This window comes from Vipera berus (assembly GCF_964194415.1).
Source record: "Vipera berus genome assembly, chromosome: 1".
Lineage (NCBI taxonomy): Eukaryota > Metazoa > Chordata > Lepidosauria > Squamata > Viperidae > Vipera > Vipera berus.
Window position 1 is genome coordinate 342,882,456 of NC_138202.1, and position 20,918 is coordinate 342,903,373.

The following is a 20,918-nucleotide window of genomic DNA, read 5'->3' on the forward strand; positions in this document are numbered from 1 at the left end:
GCCCTTTTAGTACATGAAGCTTAATTCTACAAATAAGAGCTTTACTGTTGGTTCATTTCAAATGGCAACTATAGATTTTCATCTGCCAAATAATAACACCCAAATAGATAAAAAAGAACATTTCCTATGTCATGAACAAATGATTACTTAGATGTTAAAATGAGCAAGCCAAGGAAATAGATTGAGCAGCTGGGCCAATTTTCTAATGCCTAGGACAGGGGTAGGCAACCTCGGCTCTTTCATGACTCATGGACTTCAACTCCCAGAATTCCTGAGTAAGCTGACTCAGGAATTCTGGGAGTTGAAGTCCAAGAGTCATAAAAGAGCCGAGGTTGCCTACCCCTGGCCTAGGAAGAGAAGCTTTTCAGTGAAATTTTGAAATAAAATACTAACTTCCTGACAAATGCAGAAAATCTTATTATGGCAAATACAGATTCTTCTACTTTTCTTAGGATAAGCCCACACATCCACCAATGACTTCACAATTCTAGCTAAGATAAAAGCTTAGATTTTATCTTAGCTATAGCTGCCACAATAGATGTCCCATGTGTCAAGATAAAACCCTCTAAATTCTCAAATATTTTACCCTTTTTGTCTGGATTGTCCATTCCTGCTCAGAATACCCAGATGTGCATCTCTCTGGTAGGATACCACTATTTATTTTAAACTGTGGGAAGAAAATCTTTCTCCCTGGCCAAAACAAATAATGTTTTTTAGTTCTGTGTCAAAGTTTCCAGACTCAGTGGAATGGGCTGATTAACTCCCCAAAGGCCACATTAATTTACATACTGTGCAGGTGGCTCCACACTATAAGAATAATCTGATTATACAACATTGAACATAAATGAACTAAACAAGCTGGGTTTGCAAAACATGCTAAGACCAAAAAAAATGAATGAAGATTCATGTAAATATGGCTGCTAGATTTTTAACCAGGTGAGCTCCACATGTTGTACGCAGCTAAAGGGGATAATATTTATATATCTCTGCTATGCTTTAGAAGCAGGCTTCCAATGCCAAAGAACTTGAATGGGTAATAAATTGAACAAATGTAGCCAAAATATAACTTCAAGCCACTGTCTCATTGATATCTACTTTCTATACTGATTATTATTTAAGAGTTCTTTTCGTTATTGCAGACTGATGAATTTAAGAAAATTTATTAGGGATGTCTGCAGGGTGTGGTGAAAAAAGCCAAGATTATGGTTCTGTCATCTGTCTCTCTATCTGTCTATCATCGTATATCTATCTATTTGCATCACACCACTGTGGTCACCACAGTTTTTGACCAAACCTACAGAAGCGTCTGGAATTTCCTCAACACTACATCTGATTTTTCTTTTCTTTTTCTTTTTTTTCTTTTCCTCTTCTCTCCTCCCAACATCAACCCTTTTCCTTCCTTGGTCTTTTCCCTTCTCCTTTTCTAGTTTTTAAAAAAGAATTGTGTTGTGTAGTGAGTTCGTTGCGCAGGAATGAAGACAAGGCGAGTGAGTTCAGCAATGGTCATGTTTATTTGATTGCAGGATCTGAACTGAGAACTGAGCTGCAGCCTGCAGCAATTTATAGCCTGGCCCCTAGGTTTAAAGCAACCCATTGCCGCCTAGAGGCAGCCAATAGCAGCACCGGAGACGGGGTGTCTGAGTTGCTGGGAGCCTTAGCTAGCTCCAGCTTACCACTTGGTGTTACACTTAAGCCCAATACATAACAAATTGCTTACACCATCAATTGGCTACTTTTTGCTCCCAAACATTCCATAGCAAATTACAAGAGAAAATAGTTTAACTTTCCAGTACATGAGATGGCCCCAGCCTCACCTTTGCTATTGAGTCTTCAGGCTGGATGATTAAATAATCCCAAGGATGCTGCAGTGATTAGTTAGTAATTGGCAGGGGTTAAAACATATGATCTTTGAAGGCCATTCCAATTCAAACTATGCTAAAATGAACATTTTGTGATTCAGGATATTATGGCAACTCAGTCATGACTGTAGAATGTTGCATAAAACAGGCCATTGCATAAAGCTATACAATGGGATTTTGAATAATATTATGCTGTGAATATTGTACTTGTGTTTTGTTCCCCTTTACCCTTTAGGACTTACTGCAAAGTGCTGTGTGAATCCAATATATAATTCTAGGATTCTGCGTTCAGCAATTTTAAGGACCAATAATTTTACACGGCAGTTAATTCTGCATGGAAAAGGCCCTGACAATTCTGAGGCTTACAGCTTTCCATTTAATTCATGTCATTTTCTGAGTTATGCCTCATGATGATATGAAGAAATAAGCACTTCAGGCATACAAGACCCTTTTTGTGAAATAAATAAATTTATCATACCTGTACTCCCTGTAAAGGGACCCATTTTTATTTATTAAGTGCTGTAGATACCTTGATACTACTATTCGTGGCTTAGTTTCACTGCTCTTTTAATTTGCTTTTAATCTTACCTTCATTTTCCATTTCTCTACTTTATGGCTTTAATTTCTATCTGTGTCACCCAGAGAGAATACTATAAAAATGCTGTTGTCAGTCACCCATAGATACACAAACACTCCCACATTTGCACGCACACACACACACACACACACACACACACAAAAGTGTACACGCATCTCCTCTGACTGGAAATAATAGTGGCAAAGATAGCAATAGCATTTAAACTTATATATTGTCCCTTAGTGCTTTACAGCACTCTCTGAATGGTTTACAGCAGACATGTCAAATTGCTGCCCCACGGGCCGGATGTGTCACGCCGAAATCGCGCCCACGCCATTGCTGGCAATGGGGAAAAATTCGCGATACATCGCGAGTTTGACATGTCAGCATATTGCCCCCAACAATCTGGGTCCTCATTTATTGACCTCAGAAGGATGGAAGACTGAGTCAATCTTGAGCCAGTCAGGAGCGAACTCCTGCCTATGGGCAGAGTTAGCTTGCAATACTGTATTCTAACTATGTAGTCCTCACGTTATAGCCATCACTGAGCCCTGGAATTATAGTTGTAGTGTGGGGAAAGGGATCACATAAGGTGATAGATTTGCAAATGAAAATAAAACCAATAAGCGTGTCAAGAAATAAATTGGTGGTTGTACAGATGAGTATTTAGTCATGAGTGGAACCACTTACTATAAACTGTAAAGTGGTGCAGTTCAGATTCAGACATATCTTCTCTTCTGCTGTGAAAAATTGTTAAAAGAAATGACTGAGTGTCTTCTATTTACTTCTTCCTTAGGCTGAAGAGACAATCTAGTAGCTCCACCTCTCCACCACCAAAAAAGAAAAAGAAAAAAAAATCAGGTCACCGACGAAACCGGTAAGTCTCTCCAATGGAACTGATGTTTGGAAGTATATAACTTGAATCAAGGGCTATCTAATCCAGCTACTTCATTTATGCATTTATGCAGAAAATTCTGTGTGTGATTCCTGACATTTCTAGTTACGTCTACACTTAGGGCTTCCAGATCTAGGCTGAAATCATCAGAATGACCCTTAGATGGCAGGAAAGAGAGTTTTCTGTGTCTTTGTGTTACCATCTATTACTTGTTTGCATTTCTGCACCAAAAATAATCTTATACTGCTGTCAAGTAGAATAGAATAGAATAGAATAGAATAGAATAGAATAGAATAGAATAGAATAGAATAGAATAGAATAGAATAGAATAGAATAGAATAGAATAGAATAGAATAGAATAGAATAGAATAGAATAGAATAGAATAGAGCTGTAAGGGACCTTGGAGGTCTTCTAGTCCAGCCGCCTGTTCAAGCAGGAGAACCTATACCATTTCAGACAAGTGACTGTCTACTCTAGTTTATTCTTAAAAACCTCCAGTGATGGAACGCCCATGATTTCTGAAGGCAAGCTGTTCCACTGGTTAATTGTCTTCACTGTTAGGAAGTTTCTCCTTAATTCCAGGTTGCTTCTCTCTTTGGTCAGTTTCCAACCATTGTTTCTTGTCCTGCCCTCTGGTGCTTTGGAGAATAGTTTGATGGCCTCTTCTTTGTGGCAGCCCCTCAAATACTGGAATACTGCTATCACATCATCCCTGTTTCTCCTTTTCTTTAGACTAGCCAAACCCAAGTCCTGCAGCCATTCTTCATATGTTTTAGTCTTCAGGCCTTTGATCATTTTAGTTGCTCTTCTCTGAACTTTTTCCAAAGTCTCAACATCTTTTTGTAATATGGTGACCAAAATTGGTTGCAGTATTCCAGGTGTGGTCTTACTATGGTTTTATAAAGCGGTACTAATACTTTGCCTGATCTTGATTCTATGCCTCTGTTTATACAACCCAGGATTGTATTAAGTAAAATAGACTACAGTCTAGATCAGTGGTTCTCAAACTTCTCTTCACCACAGACCCCTTTAAATACCTTTTGTGATCATAGACCATGGCCATGGATCCCCAAGACATAACTCAAGATTTAAATCATAACATTTCTTCAAGCCTTCCCTGACCCCTGTGACATTGTGGCCCCCCAGGGGTCCACAGACCACAGGTTGAGAACCACTGGGCTAGATGAATCAATGATTTGATAGCCTTTTCTGACCTGATACTCTCCAGATGCAATGGGCTACAACTTCCCAGTGATCTAGACAGTAGGGAAGTCATAATTGCAAAGGTTAAAGCATTTTGAGAGCATGGCTTAGGGAAGTTAGGGAGGGTTTAGAGTCTGAATCTGGCAAAAAGACTCACTACTTAGCTAGAAATGTTGGCTGATTCATTATTTTATCTATTGTCAACCTTCCCAAGTAAACGAGACAGGAAACATGACCAGATGAGCTAATTCTACTTTATTATAAAGCTATATTAACAAAAACTTGCATGCCTGAAAGTACAAATCTCCTGCCATCTCTTTTACAGCCTGAAAAGTTAGGAAGAATCCCTTCTGAGCCTCTTTCTCCACCTTCATAAGACCTTCATAATAATAAATTTGTAAGGGACCTTGGAGGTCATCTAGTCCAACCCCCTGTTCAGGCAGGAAACCCTATACCATTTCAGACAAATGGCTGGCCAGTCTCTTCTTAAAAACTTCCAGTGTTGGAGCATTCACAGCTTCAGGAGGCAGGTTGTTTCCAGTGATTAGTTGTTCTAACTGTCAGGAGGTTTCTCCTTAGTTCTAGGTTGCTTCTCTCCTTGACTAGTTTCCATCCATTGCTTCTTGTCCTGCTTTCAGGTGCTTTGGAGAATAGCTTGGCTCCCTCTTCTTTGTGGCAGCCCCTGAGATATTGGAACACTGCTATCATGTCACCCCTCATCCTTCTCTTCATTAAACTAGACATTCCCAATTCCAGCAGCCATTCCTTGTAATGTTTTAGCTTCCAGACCTCTAATCATCTTTCTTGCTCTTCTCTGTACTCTTTCCAGAGCCTCAACATCTTTTTTACATTGTGGTGACCAAAACTGAATGCAGTATTCCAAGTGTGGCCTTACCAAGGCATTGTAAAGTGGTATTAATACTTCACATGATCTTGATTCTATCCCTCTGTTAATGCAGCCTAGCACTGTATTGGCTTTTTTGGCAGCTGCAGCACACTGCTGGCTCATATTGAAGTGATTGTCCACTAGGAGTCCGAGATCCCTCTCACAGTTACAGTCATTTTGTAGCTTCGGGCTCTGTCCTCTTACCTGACCATTCCTTAAATAGCATCTCTTCAGATCCTTCTGACATCACAAGATCCTGTCAGGCAAAGAATGTCAGCTGACAAGGACTGAAAGGCAAACCTTTTCTGCAATGGCCCATGCTCTGTAGAACAGCTTCCCTTTGGAGATTAGGATGGCCCCAATTCTGTTAGGCTTCTGTAAAGCACTAAAAACCTGGCTATGCTGGTGAGCCTGGGGCATTACATGTGCCAAGGGCCATGTCTCCAGGGTATATTGTTAACAGGCCAGATGCCTTGCTTTTGTGTGTACTTCAGATTAGACTTTTTAAGGTTCTTACTGTTTTAATGCTTTGTTTTGAATTAGAAACTGTATTAAAACTGATAGGAATCCCCACCCCACCCCGACTATGCCAAATAAAGTGTTTTCAATTAAAAAGATATATTCTGGAGTAGAAAGACCACCACGTGGCTGAAGGTTGTGAGGGACTTGGAAAAGTTTTCTTGTAGGCCCCCTGAAAGGGTACTTGGTTTCTCTCTCCCTGCCTGAGCTGTCCATCCTCAACCATCTTTTGTGGCTATACAGAACCAAAGAGAAGCAATTACCTGAGGTATAAATGCTAGGGGACAACAGGAATGAGCTGTCTAGATGATGTTTATCTTCCCAGGCTGTTCTGCCTATTGAGAACACAGCCTTTATCTCCTAAACTTGCTTGCTGCCCTCAGCTTTAGGCAAAAATGCTACTCAGTTGTCAGAACCTTGAGTTTGTGCCTGATAAACAGGGTATAAATCTAAATTTCATCTTATACAAATTCATTAGGGCTCATTTATCAATGAAATGGCCTTCAGCAAATGGAATGGGGGTGGGTGACACCATCTCAACCTTGCTTCAGAGAGCAAATCCTCTTGCATCAGTAGCACCTGACAATGGTTAGACCTCTGTGAAGATGCTGCCAAAGGATTACCTGGCCTTGTTGCCTTGTGTGGGAGAGAGAGCTGGACTTTAGGGACCTCCCTGTACAATTGGGCATGATGTTCTTTGCACTAGACATGATTCACATCCATTAAAGAAGGAAGGTATGGCAACAGGAGCAGTTGTGCATGAAGACTAAGAGATTACCTACAGAACCAGAGAGCCTATCATCTTTGTTTGCAAAATGTTTCCATCCTTAATCCAGCTGTTTACTTCCAGATGTGTTGGGATTGCTAGTTGAGAATTCCAGGAGTGGCAGTTCCAAAACCTCAAGGGAGGTGGGCAGATGCAGGAAGGCTGCAGTGAAGCATCTCACTCCATTAGATCATGATACAAACATGTGGGGACATAATGAATAGAATAGAATAGAATAGAATAGAATAGAATAGAATAGAATAGAATAGAATAGAATAGAATAGAATAGAATAGAATAGAATAGAATAGGAGTTGGAAGGGACCTTGGAGGTCATCTAGTCCAACCCCCTGCTCAGGCAGGAAACCCAATGCCATTTCAGACAAATGGTTGGCCAATCTTTTCTTAAAAACTTCCAGTGTTGGAACATTCACAATTCCTGGAGGCAGGTTGTTCCACTGATTAATTGTTCTAACTGTCGGGAAGTTTCTCCTTAGTTCTAGGTTGCTTCTCTCTTCGGTTAGCTTCCATCCATTGCTTCTTGTCCTGCCTTCAGTTATTTTGCAGAATAGGTTGACCTCTCTTATTTGTGGCAGCCCCTCAAATATCGGAACAGTACTATCATGTCACCACATTTCATTTTTTCATTTTTTTCTCAGTTTTGCTAACCATCAGGAAGAATTTCCCCAATTCTTGGACATTTTTAGGCAGCAATGGGGCTGTCCCTGATCTTTAGGATGCAATTAAGGTTGAGATCCCCTACATTAGAATGAAATGGATCAAAATGAGATGCTGAAGATATCACAACCACAACTGACATCTCCAATTTCTCCCACCTAATGTGCAGACCAGCCTGTTCCTCTGTCACAGATCTTTTTTTCCATATGAATGTCTGTCCAGCTCTGTCAGTAATAGCTCCAGGCTGAAAGTGAACTCCAGCTGGCTGTGAGAGGCAAAGTAGACCAAGGAACAGAAGCACCAGTGTCCTTTCCTTCCTCCCATCAGCCTTCCAGGTTCTCTGCTTAAGTGTGCTCTTCTCTTTGGAGAACGACTGTTTTGAGGGACAAGGTTTTTTAGACCGAGTGAGAAGCACTTAAAAGGAGGAGCTATGGGGGTGATTAAACTGTCTGGCTGTATCTGCTGCTCACTCTGCTTCTTCTATGGGTCTTGCTTGTTTGGTGTCTGCCAAGCCAATTAGATCTGTCTAACCATTTTGGTAAGCCCAGTAAATAATCACTTGACAAAAACAAAATGTCTGCCCTGCAGGTGGACTGAGATATTTGATAGGGATTGGCAGCGCCTTCCGGAGCAACACTGGGAGCATTTGCCTCAAGCAGATATCGCAGGGGAGAGAATGTCAAAAAAAAAAGTTGATGGATTTGATTACACAGTTGCAACCATCATCCTGACTTTTTGCCCTTAGTCCTGCTGACCTCAATCCTCACAGGGAAGCTGTGTCCAGAAATACGGTGTTTCAGAATTTGAAACGATTGAATCGATGGACACTTTTCATTCTGTGCAGGAAAGCTAGAATGTAATACCACGAGTTAGTGGGGTTTCTATACACATTCCATTACATTCGGTTGCTGGCTTCAAAGGACAAAAACAATGGAGGAAAAATATATATTGACCCAGCATGAAGTGAGGAAAAAGTGGAGAAATGGAAGGAGGGGGGGGCAGGACAGCAGATTTCAATTAAAATCCCCCCCCTTCAGGTCTCTCCGGGGAATGTTAAAAAGACATGGATCATTTATAGCAGTGATGTGTGCCATTTTTTTCCCCTCCCACATTTGAACAACTATTTTAACTATTTCAACAGCTTAATCATCTGGTCAAATGCAGATTAAGGCAATTTTCAGGAAGATTTGCAAAATGTAATTCCCATAGGTTCCTAAATTCTTAGGCATTTTAATGCCCCTTTTAAGCACTTATAACACTTGCTGTATGATGTTCCTTCAAACTATAACCTCCTAATGAATGATCTGATAAATGCTCACTCCTAGTGCTAACCACACAAAAGCAATATTAAGTGCATCCAGAAATAACTGTTGTTTAAAAAGAAACTACCTTGAACCATGGGCAAGGAAAGAAATTATAGTGGCAGCTAACTGATATTCAACTGGATGAAATATAGATCTGACCTGAGGAATTAGAGGAAGACTAAGCATCGTGTTTCCCTTACGTTTTGGCAGGGTAGCTTCCCTCTTGTTATATCTCCCTTCCAGCATTAGATGGCACTAAGCCTTCCATTAGTGACCAGTTCTGAGCAATGGCCAACACATGCAGATAAAGTGACAGGGAAATATCAAATTTAGAAAGAATTTCATTCTGGTGGAAGGACTTTGTTCCCATAGTGTAGCCCTATCTTCCTCTTGTTCCTATTTAGCAGATACACATTTATTTATTTTCTTGAATCAATTTATAAGCTGCCTCAATTGCCGAGACAGCTCTAGATAACATACAAATACATGAATACAGGTACCGGTAGTCCTTACAAGCATTTGTTTAATGACTGATTGAATGGCACTGGAAAAAGTTATGACTGGTCTCTGCACTAATGGCCATAACAACATCCTCACAGTCACATTATCCAAATTTAGGCATTTGGCATTTGGCATGTATTTACAGTGCTTGCAGTATCCTGGGTCATGTAATCAACATTTGCAACCTTCCCAGATGGCTTTTGACAAGCAAAATCAATGGGGAAGATGAATTTACTTAATAACCATGTGTTTCACTTAACAACTGCAGTGATTTACTTAACAACTGTGGCAAAAAGGTTGTACAATCAGGCACAACTCACTTAACCACCTTGCTAGCAATACTGTAGAAATTCTGGTCCCAATTGTGGTCGAGAATATCAGATCTGACATTCTCATTCCTAGTGTGGTGGGCTTATGAGGTGGTCTTTAGTTAATAGTTAGGATTCCTTGAGCTTCTTGGAGAAACGTGTAGGATATTAAATAATTAAGTAACTAAAGTCTTTTAGGTTAGCTATGTTTATACGTTGCACTTTCCCATGGATAACTGAAAGCCATGATTTTAATCCAATTTCCTGCATTTGCACAACATGCTGTATCGAAAATTGAATAATTGGTTGGGTTCATACAAATATTAGACTAAAATATGATTGGCTATTTTGCATGTCAATGTTTCATGCTTTGTCAATGAGCAATGCTGCAAAATCCTTATGTATCTCTGAAGATCTCTTTCAAACAGGATCCACAGCTTCTGAAGCCTATTTTTTTCACCTCAATGTGAAGTAATAACTTCTTCAGGAAATCTGAGATTTTGTTTTTTAGATCAGGGGTCCCCAACCTGTGGGCTACAGTCCACTACTGGGCCATGGCCTATTTGCAACCAAGCTGTGTGAGTGGTGGGCCAGCATGTGCATGTGTGCAGCCTGACTCACATGAGCAGCGGAGGTTGGTGCATGCACCTGCCCCTTGCACAAAAACACACACCCCTCCCCCCGCGCCAGGCTGCCAACCAGGAAAGTTGGGGAATGCTGCTTTAGATACTCATGGGTTTATTCAGAGCTCATGCAGAATGACAGAACTTGCAGAAAGTTTGTAAACAGAACCTGTGGGGATGGTGAGAGAAAGAGAAATTCCTTTCTTATGATAAAACCAATAGTAGAAGCTGGCCCTTTTCCCAAATTCTCTTTATGAAGAGATTTTCCTTAATGTCTGCTTTGTCTGTTTCTGTTTTGCAACCTCAGCAAAAAAAGGAAACCTGGATCAGAGCGTAGGTGAGTCTCAGGTTTTTTTTGGGGGGAGGGCAACAGAATTGATGTCATGCTTTTTTCCCCAGCAATCTGAATCCTGGACATGAAAATCCTGTCCAAAATTCATTGCTCCTGGCTCTTTCAGAGGTTTTAAAACTTAACTGAGAAATCTTTTATCGATTAATCTGGCCCTTTGGTTTAAATTGATATCCTATAATTTGTAACCTTTAATTTTCTTGTCCCTGTGGAAAACATACCTACATATGACTATACACTCGCTCTCAACTTTTGTGAAGCCATTTATTTATCTTTTGCAAAAAGCAGAAGACTTTCAGAGGAAAGTGCAAATCCTATTCCTCTTAAATGGGGAAATCATTTCCTAGAAGTGCATGGCCTATGAGATGGTTACAAAAGAGTTCTTGTATGTTATTTTCCCTTACAGATTAGGTATCCAGCTGGAACTAGGACTGGAGTCTTAGTCTAAATAAACATTCTCCCACCTACCTTTTTCCCCCTCCCCGAAATACTTTGAATGGTGGAATTTTCCAATTGCTAATGGAAGTTGTGAAAGCATTAAGTATCCAGAGATGATATCTAGCCAACAGTACAGATATATTCAAAATTACATGCTTACAGTAGTGGCGGTATCCTAAAATTCTGGAAGGAAATTTTAATAGTCATACCAGAGAGATGGGAATAGATTTAACAGATCTGGATTGCACAATTTCAGATGACCACTAGGTGACAGCAAGGAGTTACGGTTGTATTTCTTTGCTAGCCTACATGAGGCTACCCTGAGTCATGTGATACCTTCAGCTTTAGAAAATGCTCTTTAACAGGCTCTGCAGCCTCCCAAAACCATTTGAGAGCACACCCTATTCCCACATGATTTCTGGAGGGTCTGAAGGCCATACAAAAATATGGCCATTTTGTGTGATTTCCAGAGGGCCCATAGGCCATGCAAGAGCACACACCATTCTCCCGAAGTCTCCACAGTCTCTGGAAAAGTACACAAGAACAGTGTGTTTTTGAGAATAGTTGTTGGGTATGGATGAACACTCACGTGTCTCTCAAAATGTCATGGCATGTCACCTTTGACACACATAGGTTCGCCATCAGTGACCTAACGGTTGTCCAGGGCCATGGTGGCATGTGTGTGTCTAAAAAAAAGCAAGATGGCAGAAGGTGCATGGCAATGCAAGGCCTGTCTATTTTGCATGTACATCTGCATGTACAAAAAGAGGTAGGGCTTACATTGTGACACTCTGCCATCTTGCTTTTTCGATAACCTACCAACCCAGACTCCACTGATGCAGAATTTTGTAGCTCAGATCAGATATCCATAGCTGGGATTTATTAAGAAACCCCCTTGCATGGGATCATATAGGTGTACATCTATGGGGTTCTGTTTTTGTGCATATTCATGTGTGTATGATCATTCATGTACTCCAACCTGGTGCCCTTCTTGCTGCCTTGGAACTGAAACTCCCATGATGACTGGGCATTCTGGCAGGTATAATACCAAAATATATTCTTAAAAGAGAGGAAGTACTTTATAGAACATGCTTCTTATTCGTTGTACTCAGAACCAGCCTGGCAGGGGATTTCTGGGAAATGAAGTCCACAGATCTTAAAGTTGAGAAATCCTGCTCAGAAGTAACAAAAATAATAATCCAATACTGATGCAATGAATGCAACACATACATGAGACACAGACTGAAAAAGAGAGTGGGTCTTTCCCTGCATTTTCTCATTTTCCAAAACTCCAGCTTTTCCACCCACTCAGGATATTGGGGTTACATAAGACTTAAATCAGCCCCTGCCTGCGTTTCTTCCTTCCTACCTTTTACTAACTTCTGATACATGTTATTACTTACAGTGGGGGTAGTTCTTCCCCAGTTCGGAAGGAGAAGAAGAAGAAAAGTGGAAAAAAACACAGGAGAGACAGGTAATCTGGCTATCTCTTTGTTGAGTGGCTAAGCCCATTCTCGTGTATCCAGTGCTTTTTTTGTAAAAGAAAAAGGTGCCGGAACGCACACAAGTCATACAACCCGCCTTGCCTACCCTACAAGGTTCCATCCAAAAAAGGTGCCGGAACTCCGTTCTGAGCGTTCTATGAGAAAAAAAGCCCTGCGTGTATCTCCAATGAAAAGGAACATAGCCAACAGATTGAGGATAGCAAAGGAAACATTGGCTAGCCTAGAATTTTTAATGCCAGTCATTACTTTTTAATGTCAGCTCTTTTGAGTGTGGACTTCAATTCCCAGAATTTCTCAGCTGGCTGGGGAAGTCTGCAAGCTGAAATCCAAACATAGGAAAGTTGCTGATATTAAGAAACTCTGGGCTAGACAGATCAGTGTATCCAGTTACTCCAGAGTTGACACCATTAGGGATTAAGCAGGCAAAACAAACCCATCCCATTTGCATTGTGTGTTTTTGAGAACAGATTTCCAGTTTAGCCAGCATTCTTCTTGTTTTCAAAGAACTTTGTCAAGCTAGGATATAGATAGAATTGTTTGTACTTTATAAATATTACAAAGAAAGTTTTTGTCTTCTTTCCTAAACTTTAAAAAGCCAGATGAATTTATCACATATCGGTAACTTGACTATCTAATGCAGACATGTCAAACACAAGGCCCGGGGGCCAGATCCGGCCCACGAAGTGGTTTCATGTGGCCCGCGAAGCCATCCTGGAAACAGTGAGGGAACGGCCCCCACTGCCTTGGCCCTGGCCCAGAGACCCTCCTTCTGCCAGAGACCCTCAGATCTGTCCCACTCCTGCCCAGGCCCCCATAGGCACCCTTGATGCGAACCATGTAGAGCTGGCCATGCCCACCCAGTAGGCCATACGCACTCTAGCCACGCCCACCCAGTAGGCCACACCCACCCTGGCCATACCCACCCAGCCCCTTGAGGGCAACCGCAATGCTGATGCGGCCCTCAATGAAATTGAGTGACACCCCTGATCTAATGTGTAACCTGTATCTGTACAACAGGCCTCTCTTCTCCTTCCTCCCTCAACCCAGCGTAAAATCTACAGCAGCTTAGCCAGCGGTGGGATTCAGCCGGTTCGCAGCACTTTGGCAGAACCGGTAGCTAATTTTTTGTTGCCGAGACCCTGAAGAGACTTCCGGAAGTGACATCCACACAGAGAACCGGTTGTTCACATATTTGAATCCCACCACTGAGTTTAGCCACTCTGTGCATCCGATGCATTGTGCTGTAAATCATGAAAATTTATGCCTTCAAATGAAATTTGTTAATGTGAAAAATAAAAGAACTTCTGATCTTTGGCTACCACAGATGGCAGTAAAAAAGCAAAATTCACTCCCATTCAAATTATGGTGCAGGTAGTCCTTGACTTATGACCACAACTGGGAGTGGAACTTCTGTCACTAAGCCATGTGGTCAATGGGTTATCATGTGACCACACCTGATTTTACAAACTTTTTTTTAACCACTTCCTCCATTGACTTTGCTTGTCGGAAGCTGGCTAAGAAGATCACAGAGATCATGTGACTCTGGGATGCTGCAACTGTCATAAATGCATATTGGTTGCCAAGTTCCCAAATCACAATCACGTGACTGTGAGGACACTGCGACAATCATACGTGCGAGGATGGGTCATAAGGCACTTTCTTCAGTGTCGTCATAATCTTGACCACTAAATGTATGGTCATAAGCCAAGGACCACCTATAACATGTTTTTATACTTTTACGTTTTTTAAAATGCTTTTATTCTTTTTAATGCTTTTATGGCATTCATAAAGTTTGGATTTCAATCCAGATTGTCAAAACATTCCCTTTCTAATAGTCACACTTTGGATTTGGTTTCTTGGTCATATTGAACTGCGATGAGATTTGGAGAATGTCTCTGTGCTTATGTGTTGTGTGTATGTGTGTGTGTACACACATACACAGACACTTATACACAACTAAACTATACATAAGAAATTTTATACAAAGCTGAGTTTAGAAAAATACATGAAGGACTAATTGGAAGAAATGATGTATCCCTGTTTTAAAGAAATGCTGTAACTCAATGCTGGAGCAAATCCACTAAGAAGATACTGATTCAGCCTCCCGACAGCTAAAACAGCTAAAGGAGCCACTGATAGCAAAAACTTAGATAAGTTCCTGATGGGAACCTTCCTAACAGTTTGGGACAGTATCTCTAGAAGATGCATTAACTTACCCAGAAAACACTAGATTAGGGAAGGCAGGAATAGACTGAAGGGCTGATAATAATAAGGAAACAAATGACCACTCTCCCAAAAGTGCTTTTTCAAAAGGCAACTGGACTTTGTGGTGGGGTTTTTTTTTGTTTTGTTTTGAAGATATTTCACTTCTCATCCAAGAAGTTCTTTAAAAGCTTCTTCAGAACTGAAGAAGCTTCTGGGATAAGATGCAAAATGTCTTCAAAGGAAAAAAAAAAACCAAAGTCGAGTTGCCTTTTGAAAAGGACAGCCATGGGACAACCATGGCCTGAATGACTGAGAATCTCCATAGACAAATAACCACCCTATTTTTAAAAAAACCAAACAGTTACTTCACAGTATAAGGAAAAAAGACTAAAATATTACAAAATAGCCAAAGCTTGCAAGATGTGTGTCTATTTTAATGGGATCTTTTGAGATTTTGGCCACTGATTGAACTTCAGTTTATTAGATTTTGGTCAAGAAAAAACAGGTCATTTGGCATGAGATAGTGTGTGCAATTTCCTTCCTTCCTTCCTTCCTTCCTTCCTTCCTTCCTTCCTTCCTTCCTTCCTTCCTTCCTTCCTTCCTCTCTTTGTCTCTCTCTCCCCACCCACCCTCACACACACTCATCCCCCCACACACAGACAAACACACAGAGAGAAATAAGTTATATAACACAATTAAATGGTACACCCTTCTGAGTGAAGGCTAAAGCTTCCTGTAGAAATTTCAGTCATTAAGAGTCAATGTTGCCACACTTACACAGTCTCTACCTTGAATTCCATTTTTGTCATTCAATACTGTCTTATGATGGAATACCGTGTAGAGAAAAAAGGTTTTGAACATTCCAGTTAATATTTGGTCGTGCTGTTAATCCTCTGTTTCAAACAATGTACCCCTCTGCCTTTCCCTCCCCTTTGTTTTCCTCTGGTTGGTTGCCCATCAGGTCTGGATCTGGATCTCATAAGAAGAGGAGGCACAGGTGAGGGCGAACGGTATAGCTTTCTCCCCCTTCTGGTTTTCACTGCTTCTCACTCCAGGGCTAGCATCCTTTCCCTTTCTTTGCCCATAGATGTTAACTCTGGCCCTAATCAAGGCTGTTCCTGGTGATTACATAGAAAAATCATGTATTCTTGGCAACAACACCAGAGAGTTTGGTCGGTGCCTTCCTCTGGGAGATTTTTCCAGTTTTTTGCTGGTCTTCTGTTCAAGTGCTAACCAGCTCTAATCCTGTTTAGCTTTTGCATTTAGCCAAGGTCAAGTACTGTAGATGCTACTGCCTGCTTTATAATTAGCAAGATAGACAATAAATTGCCTTGCGGTTTGAGGACAAACTTAATTTAAACATAATTATTTGAACATTATTTAACCCTTTTTTCCTGTGATGGGCTTAAAACTGCCTGGCTTATTCATACAGATTGCTTTGAAATGGGCTAGAAACTATAGCAAAGATTGCTTTGGAGCTATAAGCAGTGGTGTGCTGATAACGGTATAACAACCAGTTCTGCCAGCTCTATATCTGTGACTATGCTACGGTTCACTAGATGTCATAACTCAACTCTACTTTCAGACAGCTTGCAAAATGTCCCAAAATTTAATAATTGACTTTCCTGAGCAGTTACAAGCCAATGCTAGCACACCACTGGTTGTAGGTCAGCTACTATCTTGAGTGAAAAATTAAAAAGCTTGGTAGCAGTGAGGAAAATACTTCACTTGGCAGAAAGCCATCTTCAGGTGATGTGATAGGAACTGATCGAGAAATCTGATCTTGATATCCCAATTAAAAAATCCAGAGTAGTAGCTCACAGCAACCCTAACCATAATAGAAGAATTGCATGTCACATATTATGCCCACACAGCCTTCCTTGACACTCCCCACATCCCCATTCATTTCAGCAACATAAAAGGTCTGCATATACAGAGCAATGAGAAATGTAGTTTCATAAAGGTTGAGATTAGGATAAAAGTAAGCTAGGGGAGGGGAGACATTTGTTAAATGAAGAAAAAAGACGTCAGGGGATAATACTATCTGCAAATTATTCAATAGGCCCGGCCACATGGTTACTCCTTCTGTTTGTTTTACTCCATTTTGCTCCTTTCTTTTTGTCCTGAATATTTAGTTTTCTGCTATCTTATAGGTCCAGAAGTCCCAAGAGCAAAAGGAAAGAAAAAAAAGACAGAAAAAGGTGAGGTTTCAATTGTCAGTCTGCAAATGCTTATGAATTTCTGGAGTTACAGAGCAGGCAGGTTAGGATGTTAGAGTCTACAAAATGCATCTGGGTGATAGGTGTGATATAAAGCTACTATCTTTTTTTCATTTAATAAAAAACATTCCTTCCTGTGGGAAAAAAAGAAGGAAGTGGAAATGTCACCCTTGAGAAGAAGCATTCTCTCCAATGTAGGGGGAATGCTTCGTTCAAGAAGAGCACTCTTTCCTATATATCAGGAAGGAGGAAAATACTTTTTTTAAGACATCCTTTAAAATCATATAATTTTAATGTTTTTATAAACGTCTGATTTAAACAATTTGGATTCATCGATAATTTATTTTTTCTTCCTGTTAGCTTGTTGGCTTGTGTTGTCTCCAAGAACGTAGCATTAGCAGATGTAGCAGCGCTGATTTGGATGCTTAATGGAAGTTGCGAGATCACAAAAGGAAGTGAGATCAATACATGGAGCAGGGCAAGAAATGGCTGAAAAGTCTCCTTCTAATCATTTCAGTCTCTGCTTCAAACTGTTGCTTTAGAAAGCATCTTTCTAAAGTTGGCAGAGAATCTACCTGTGATATGTGTTACATCCCACTGGCAGTGACCTATGAAGTAGATCTAAGATGGAGGAATTCATCAGAAGGTGGAATACATTCTGTCACTTGATTTTACATTGGGGAGAGGTGGGTAATTAATCTGGGGCATTTGCTTTGTTGGCCAGGCCTAAATTCATCATAGATTGGCTGCAAGGTAATGCCTGTTGACTGTTTATATTAACTGTAGGAGAGCTAGCTTAAGGTAGGGGTTATGACATCAGGCTAGAAACTGGGAAACTATGAGCTTTAGTCCTATCTTAGGCACAAGGCCAACTAGGTGACCTTGGACCAGTGACTTACTCTCTCTCAGCCCTAGGAAGAAGAAAGCAAAGAACCTCTGAAAATCTTGCTAAAAAAACCTGCAGGAACTTGTCCAGGCAGTTGCCAAGTTACTTATAGAACCATCAGCCCTTCCTAACCTAGCATCCTTCAGAATTCATTTGCCAGCATGGGATTATTAATTTATCAAATGTATAAGGCTGCCTATGTTCGTTGCATCTCTGGAGAGTTAAAATAATGTTAAAAACAATTTAAAAGTATAAACAGAAAAACACAAGCATCCACAAAAATTGGGAATTACAGTCCTAATACATTTGTAATGAGCAAGTTGGGAAACACTGGATTATCTGCAACAATAATTCTCCATTTCTCTTTTAAAAGATCAAATAGAGCAGAAGTCTTGAAAACCACCAACATGAGCTCCAGGTTGCCTTATCCCTGATTAAAGTAATACTTTTTAATAACTGAGATAAAAACTGTTGATAAATTTGTAGAGCTGAAGGGAATTAAAATTGAGTTGGGAACAGAGAGATCATTCTGAACATTTTGCTGAATCTGATTTAACCCCCACCCCCCACCCACCCCGTGGGAAAGTTTTTAATTCAGAATAGGCAATGAATGACTTCTTGGGCATTAACATTGCCTTTTGATCCTGTGTCTAGTGAATGCTTCCCTTTTCTCCCTTGCTTTACAGTAGAAACCTATAAATATGAGAAATAATTTTAGATTTACAACCTGGGAAGCAGGTAGAGACCTCTTATTTAAAAGATTTGTATGCCTGCTCATGTTAAACAAGTCCAGACGCCTCACAACAGCAGTAAAACCCAATAATTATAAAACACAGCCATAAAACAAAGCAAAATCCCGGTGCTCTAATCATCCCTTTGGGAAGCTGCACAGCCAGCTCCAACATTTCATTCTATTTATTCTATTCTATCCCAGCGCCTGGGTAAAGAGCCAGGTCTGGGTAAAACACCAAAGGCTAAAAGAGTGGAGGCCTGCTGAATTGCCTGGGGGAAGATGTTCTGTAAGGTAAGGGCAGTGACTTACAAAAATCTTGTTTACAAGACAATCATTTTCAAAATAGACTCAGGCTGGGTTCTTGAAAGACTCTTAATCATGTCAGTTGCACAGTTTGCTTAGGTTCCTTTTATGTGACATCGCTTACTGTGTGAACTCAGCAAGTTTGGTTAATTCATGGTTCATTGGATTCTGCAAACCCAGAGAACGGTTTAATTTGGTAACCGACAGCCACCTCCACAGCACTTCAGTGGTTTTACAGGTACTCGTCATTTAATGACTGCCTTATTTTAACAACTGTTCACAGTTATTGCGGTGATGAAAAAATAACTTTACAGCCACTCTGTGCATTTGCACACAGAAGTACCGAGATACTTTTTGAATGATGATTTTAATGGGTGTGGATGGGGAAACACAGGCAAACAAAGAAAAAAACCTTTATTACTCATAGTTACCTCAAGCTATTTTTCCTAATTGAGTTTCCTTCATTACTAATAAGGGGGAAAGATGCAAAAGTTTCAGGAGGAACTCTGAAATCTGCAGGAAAATCTGCTCTGAGGTCACTGTACTCAGTGGAGCTTGAAGAAACAGGGCCTTCAGCCCCAGAGACTTTTGGGAGGTGAAGTCCAAACATCTTAAAGTTGCTGAGGTTGAGAAAGACTGCCTTAGAGAATAGCCACTGAGGTTGCAAGAAATTCTCATAGGATGAGATGCTATTTGCTGCCAACTGCACAAGCAGAAAAATGCCACGGGAGTCTAAATGATGCAGCTTTAAGGGAAGACATTTTTATCTCTGAAATGCTACTCAAGTCTGTGTGTACTGTATATATATTTGTGTGTGTGTGTGTGTGTGTGTGTGTGTGTGTGTATGTTTGTATATGTAGCTTCTAAAGGTGACAAGAAGAATCACTGATAGTGCAGCAAAGTCTCCAGAAGAAGTGAGGGTGAAATTGCAGTATATATATATATATATATATATATATATATAAAGTTCTTTTGAAAAAAAGTAAATTTTCAAATCTAGGTTTGGAACACTGTCATAAGGAGGCTCAGGCTGCTGCTCCTCCTGCCTTCTTGTTGGCTGAGGACCTTGAAGAGAATCTGATTCTGAATTTTTTCCCCTCTGTTCTTGTTTAGAAGCCTCTGAACAAAAGTCCAATGTCTTTGTAGGTTTTGCTGTTGAATGTTAAGTTTTCTTTGTACCTCCTTTTCTGTTCCAACATTTAAATATCCATATTTTCATAAGAGTTTCATTTCAAGCATTTCAATATTTTCCAATAAAATGTCTGTGAAAGCAAGTTGATAAGAATTGCAGCACCCCAGTTAACATCCAGAGAATCCCCAGATTGAAATGAAATAAGGACAAAAAATAAAAATAAAAAATGATCTGAATCTTGCCCACCTGCCAAATCTCCCAGTATCCCAGCACATTCCTATAAGTTCATATGAAATTTTACAGTGAGAGTGCTAAGAACTCTTGCAATATTTTGACCATTAAATGAGATTGCCCAGTGACATCCAATTTTAAACAGCTTGCCTTTCCCTGCAATAAGACAAGTTCAACAGCAGAACTTGACAGGGAAGGTTTGATCGATCGATTGATTTGTTGGTTGATTATGTGCAATCAAACTGTTTTTGACTCCTAACACAACATAACTGGATTTTATCGAGGACAATCTATCCTTAACCTGATCATTCGAGTCTTTGCATCCATCAGCATTGTAACTGAGTCCAGTAAACTTGCAGTTGACCATCCTCTTCTTTTCTTCGCTTCCTCCTTTCCCACCACTGCAGTGAAAACCAGATAGTTAGCCAGCAGCACTTGAGGGGTAGAACAATCCACAATTTCGAGTGCAACCTTGCTAATCCCATGAGAGAATATCCCATCACTCTTTTCTACTTAGCTTTCTTATGCTCCTGCTTCTTACTGCCTTCTTACAGATCTCACAGTGAATTATCTCCTCGTCGCTCCCACAGACGTAGCAGCTGTAGTTCTCGGAGCCTTTCCCTTTCCTCGGAATACAGGGACTGCAAATCCACAGGCAGGTAAGCTGTGGTTAAGTCTGATCTGGCACATTTTTAGTGGAGATGCAATATTATTTATGATTTCATTTAGTCAATTTCTAAGGCTGCCTGATCCTCAAGTAATTCAAGGTGATGCACAATAAAAACTAAATAATAGTAGT

The 20,918-nt window shown here is 40.4% G+C and overlaps 1 protein-coding gene across 1 annotated transcript in view; it reads left to right on the forward strand.

Moving 5' to 3' along the window:
• Positions 1-20,918, forward strand: part of SRRM3 (serine/arginine repetitive matrix 3) — a gene marked incomplete at both ends in the record, with an annotated part of 85,687 nt that overhangs the window by 38,541 nt on the left and 26,228 nt on the right. Inside the window, 6 exons of the mRNA XM_081320034.1 lie at positions 3,233-3,313; positions 10,426-10,455; positions 12,311-12,379; positions 15,577-15,612; positions 16,769-16,816; positions 20,674-20,778. Coding sequence (XP_081176160.1) covers positions 3,233-3,313; positions 10,426-10,455; positions 12,311-12,379; positions 15,577-15,612; positions 16,769-16,816; positions 20,674-20,778 — 369 coding nt within the window. The remainder of the gene's footprint in view (positions 1-3,232; positions 3,314-10,425; positions 10,456-12,310; positions 12,380-15,576; positions 15,613-16,768; positions 16,817-20,673; positions 20,779-20,918) is intronic.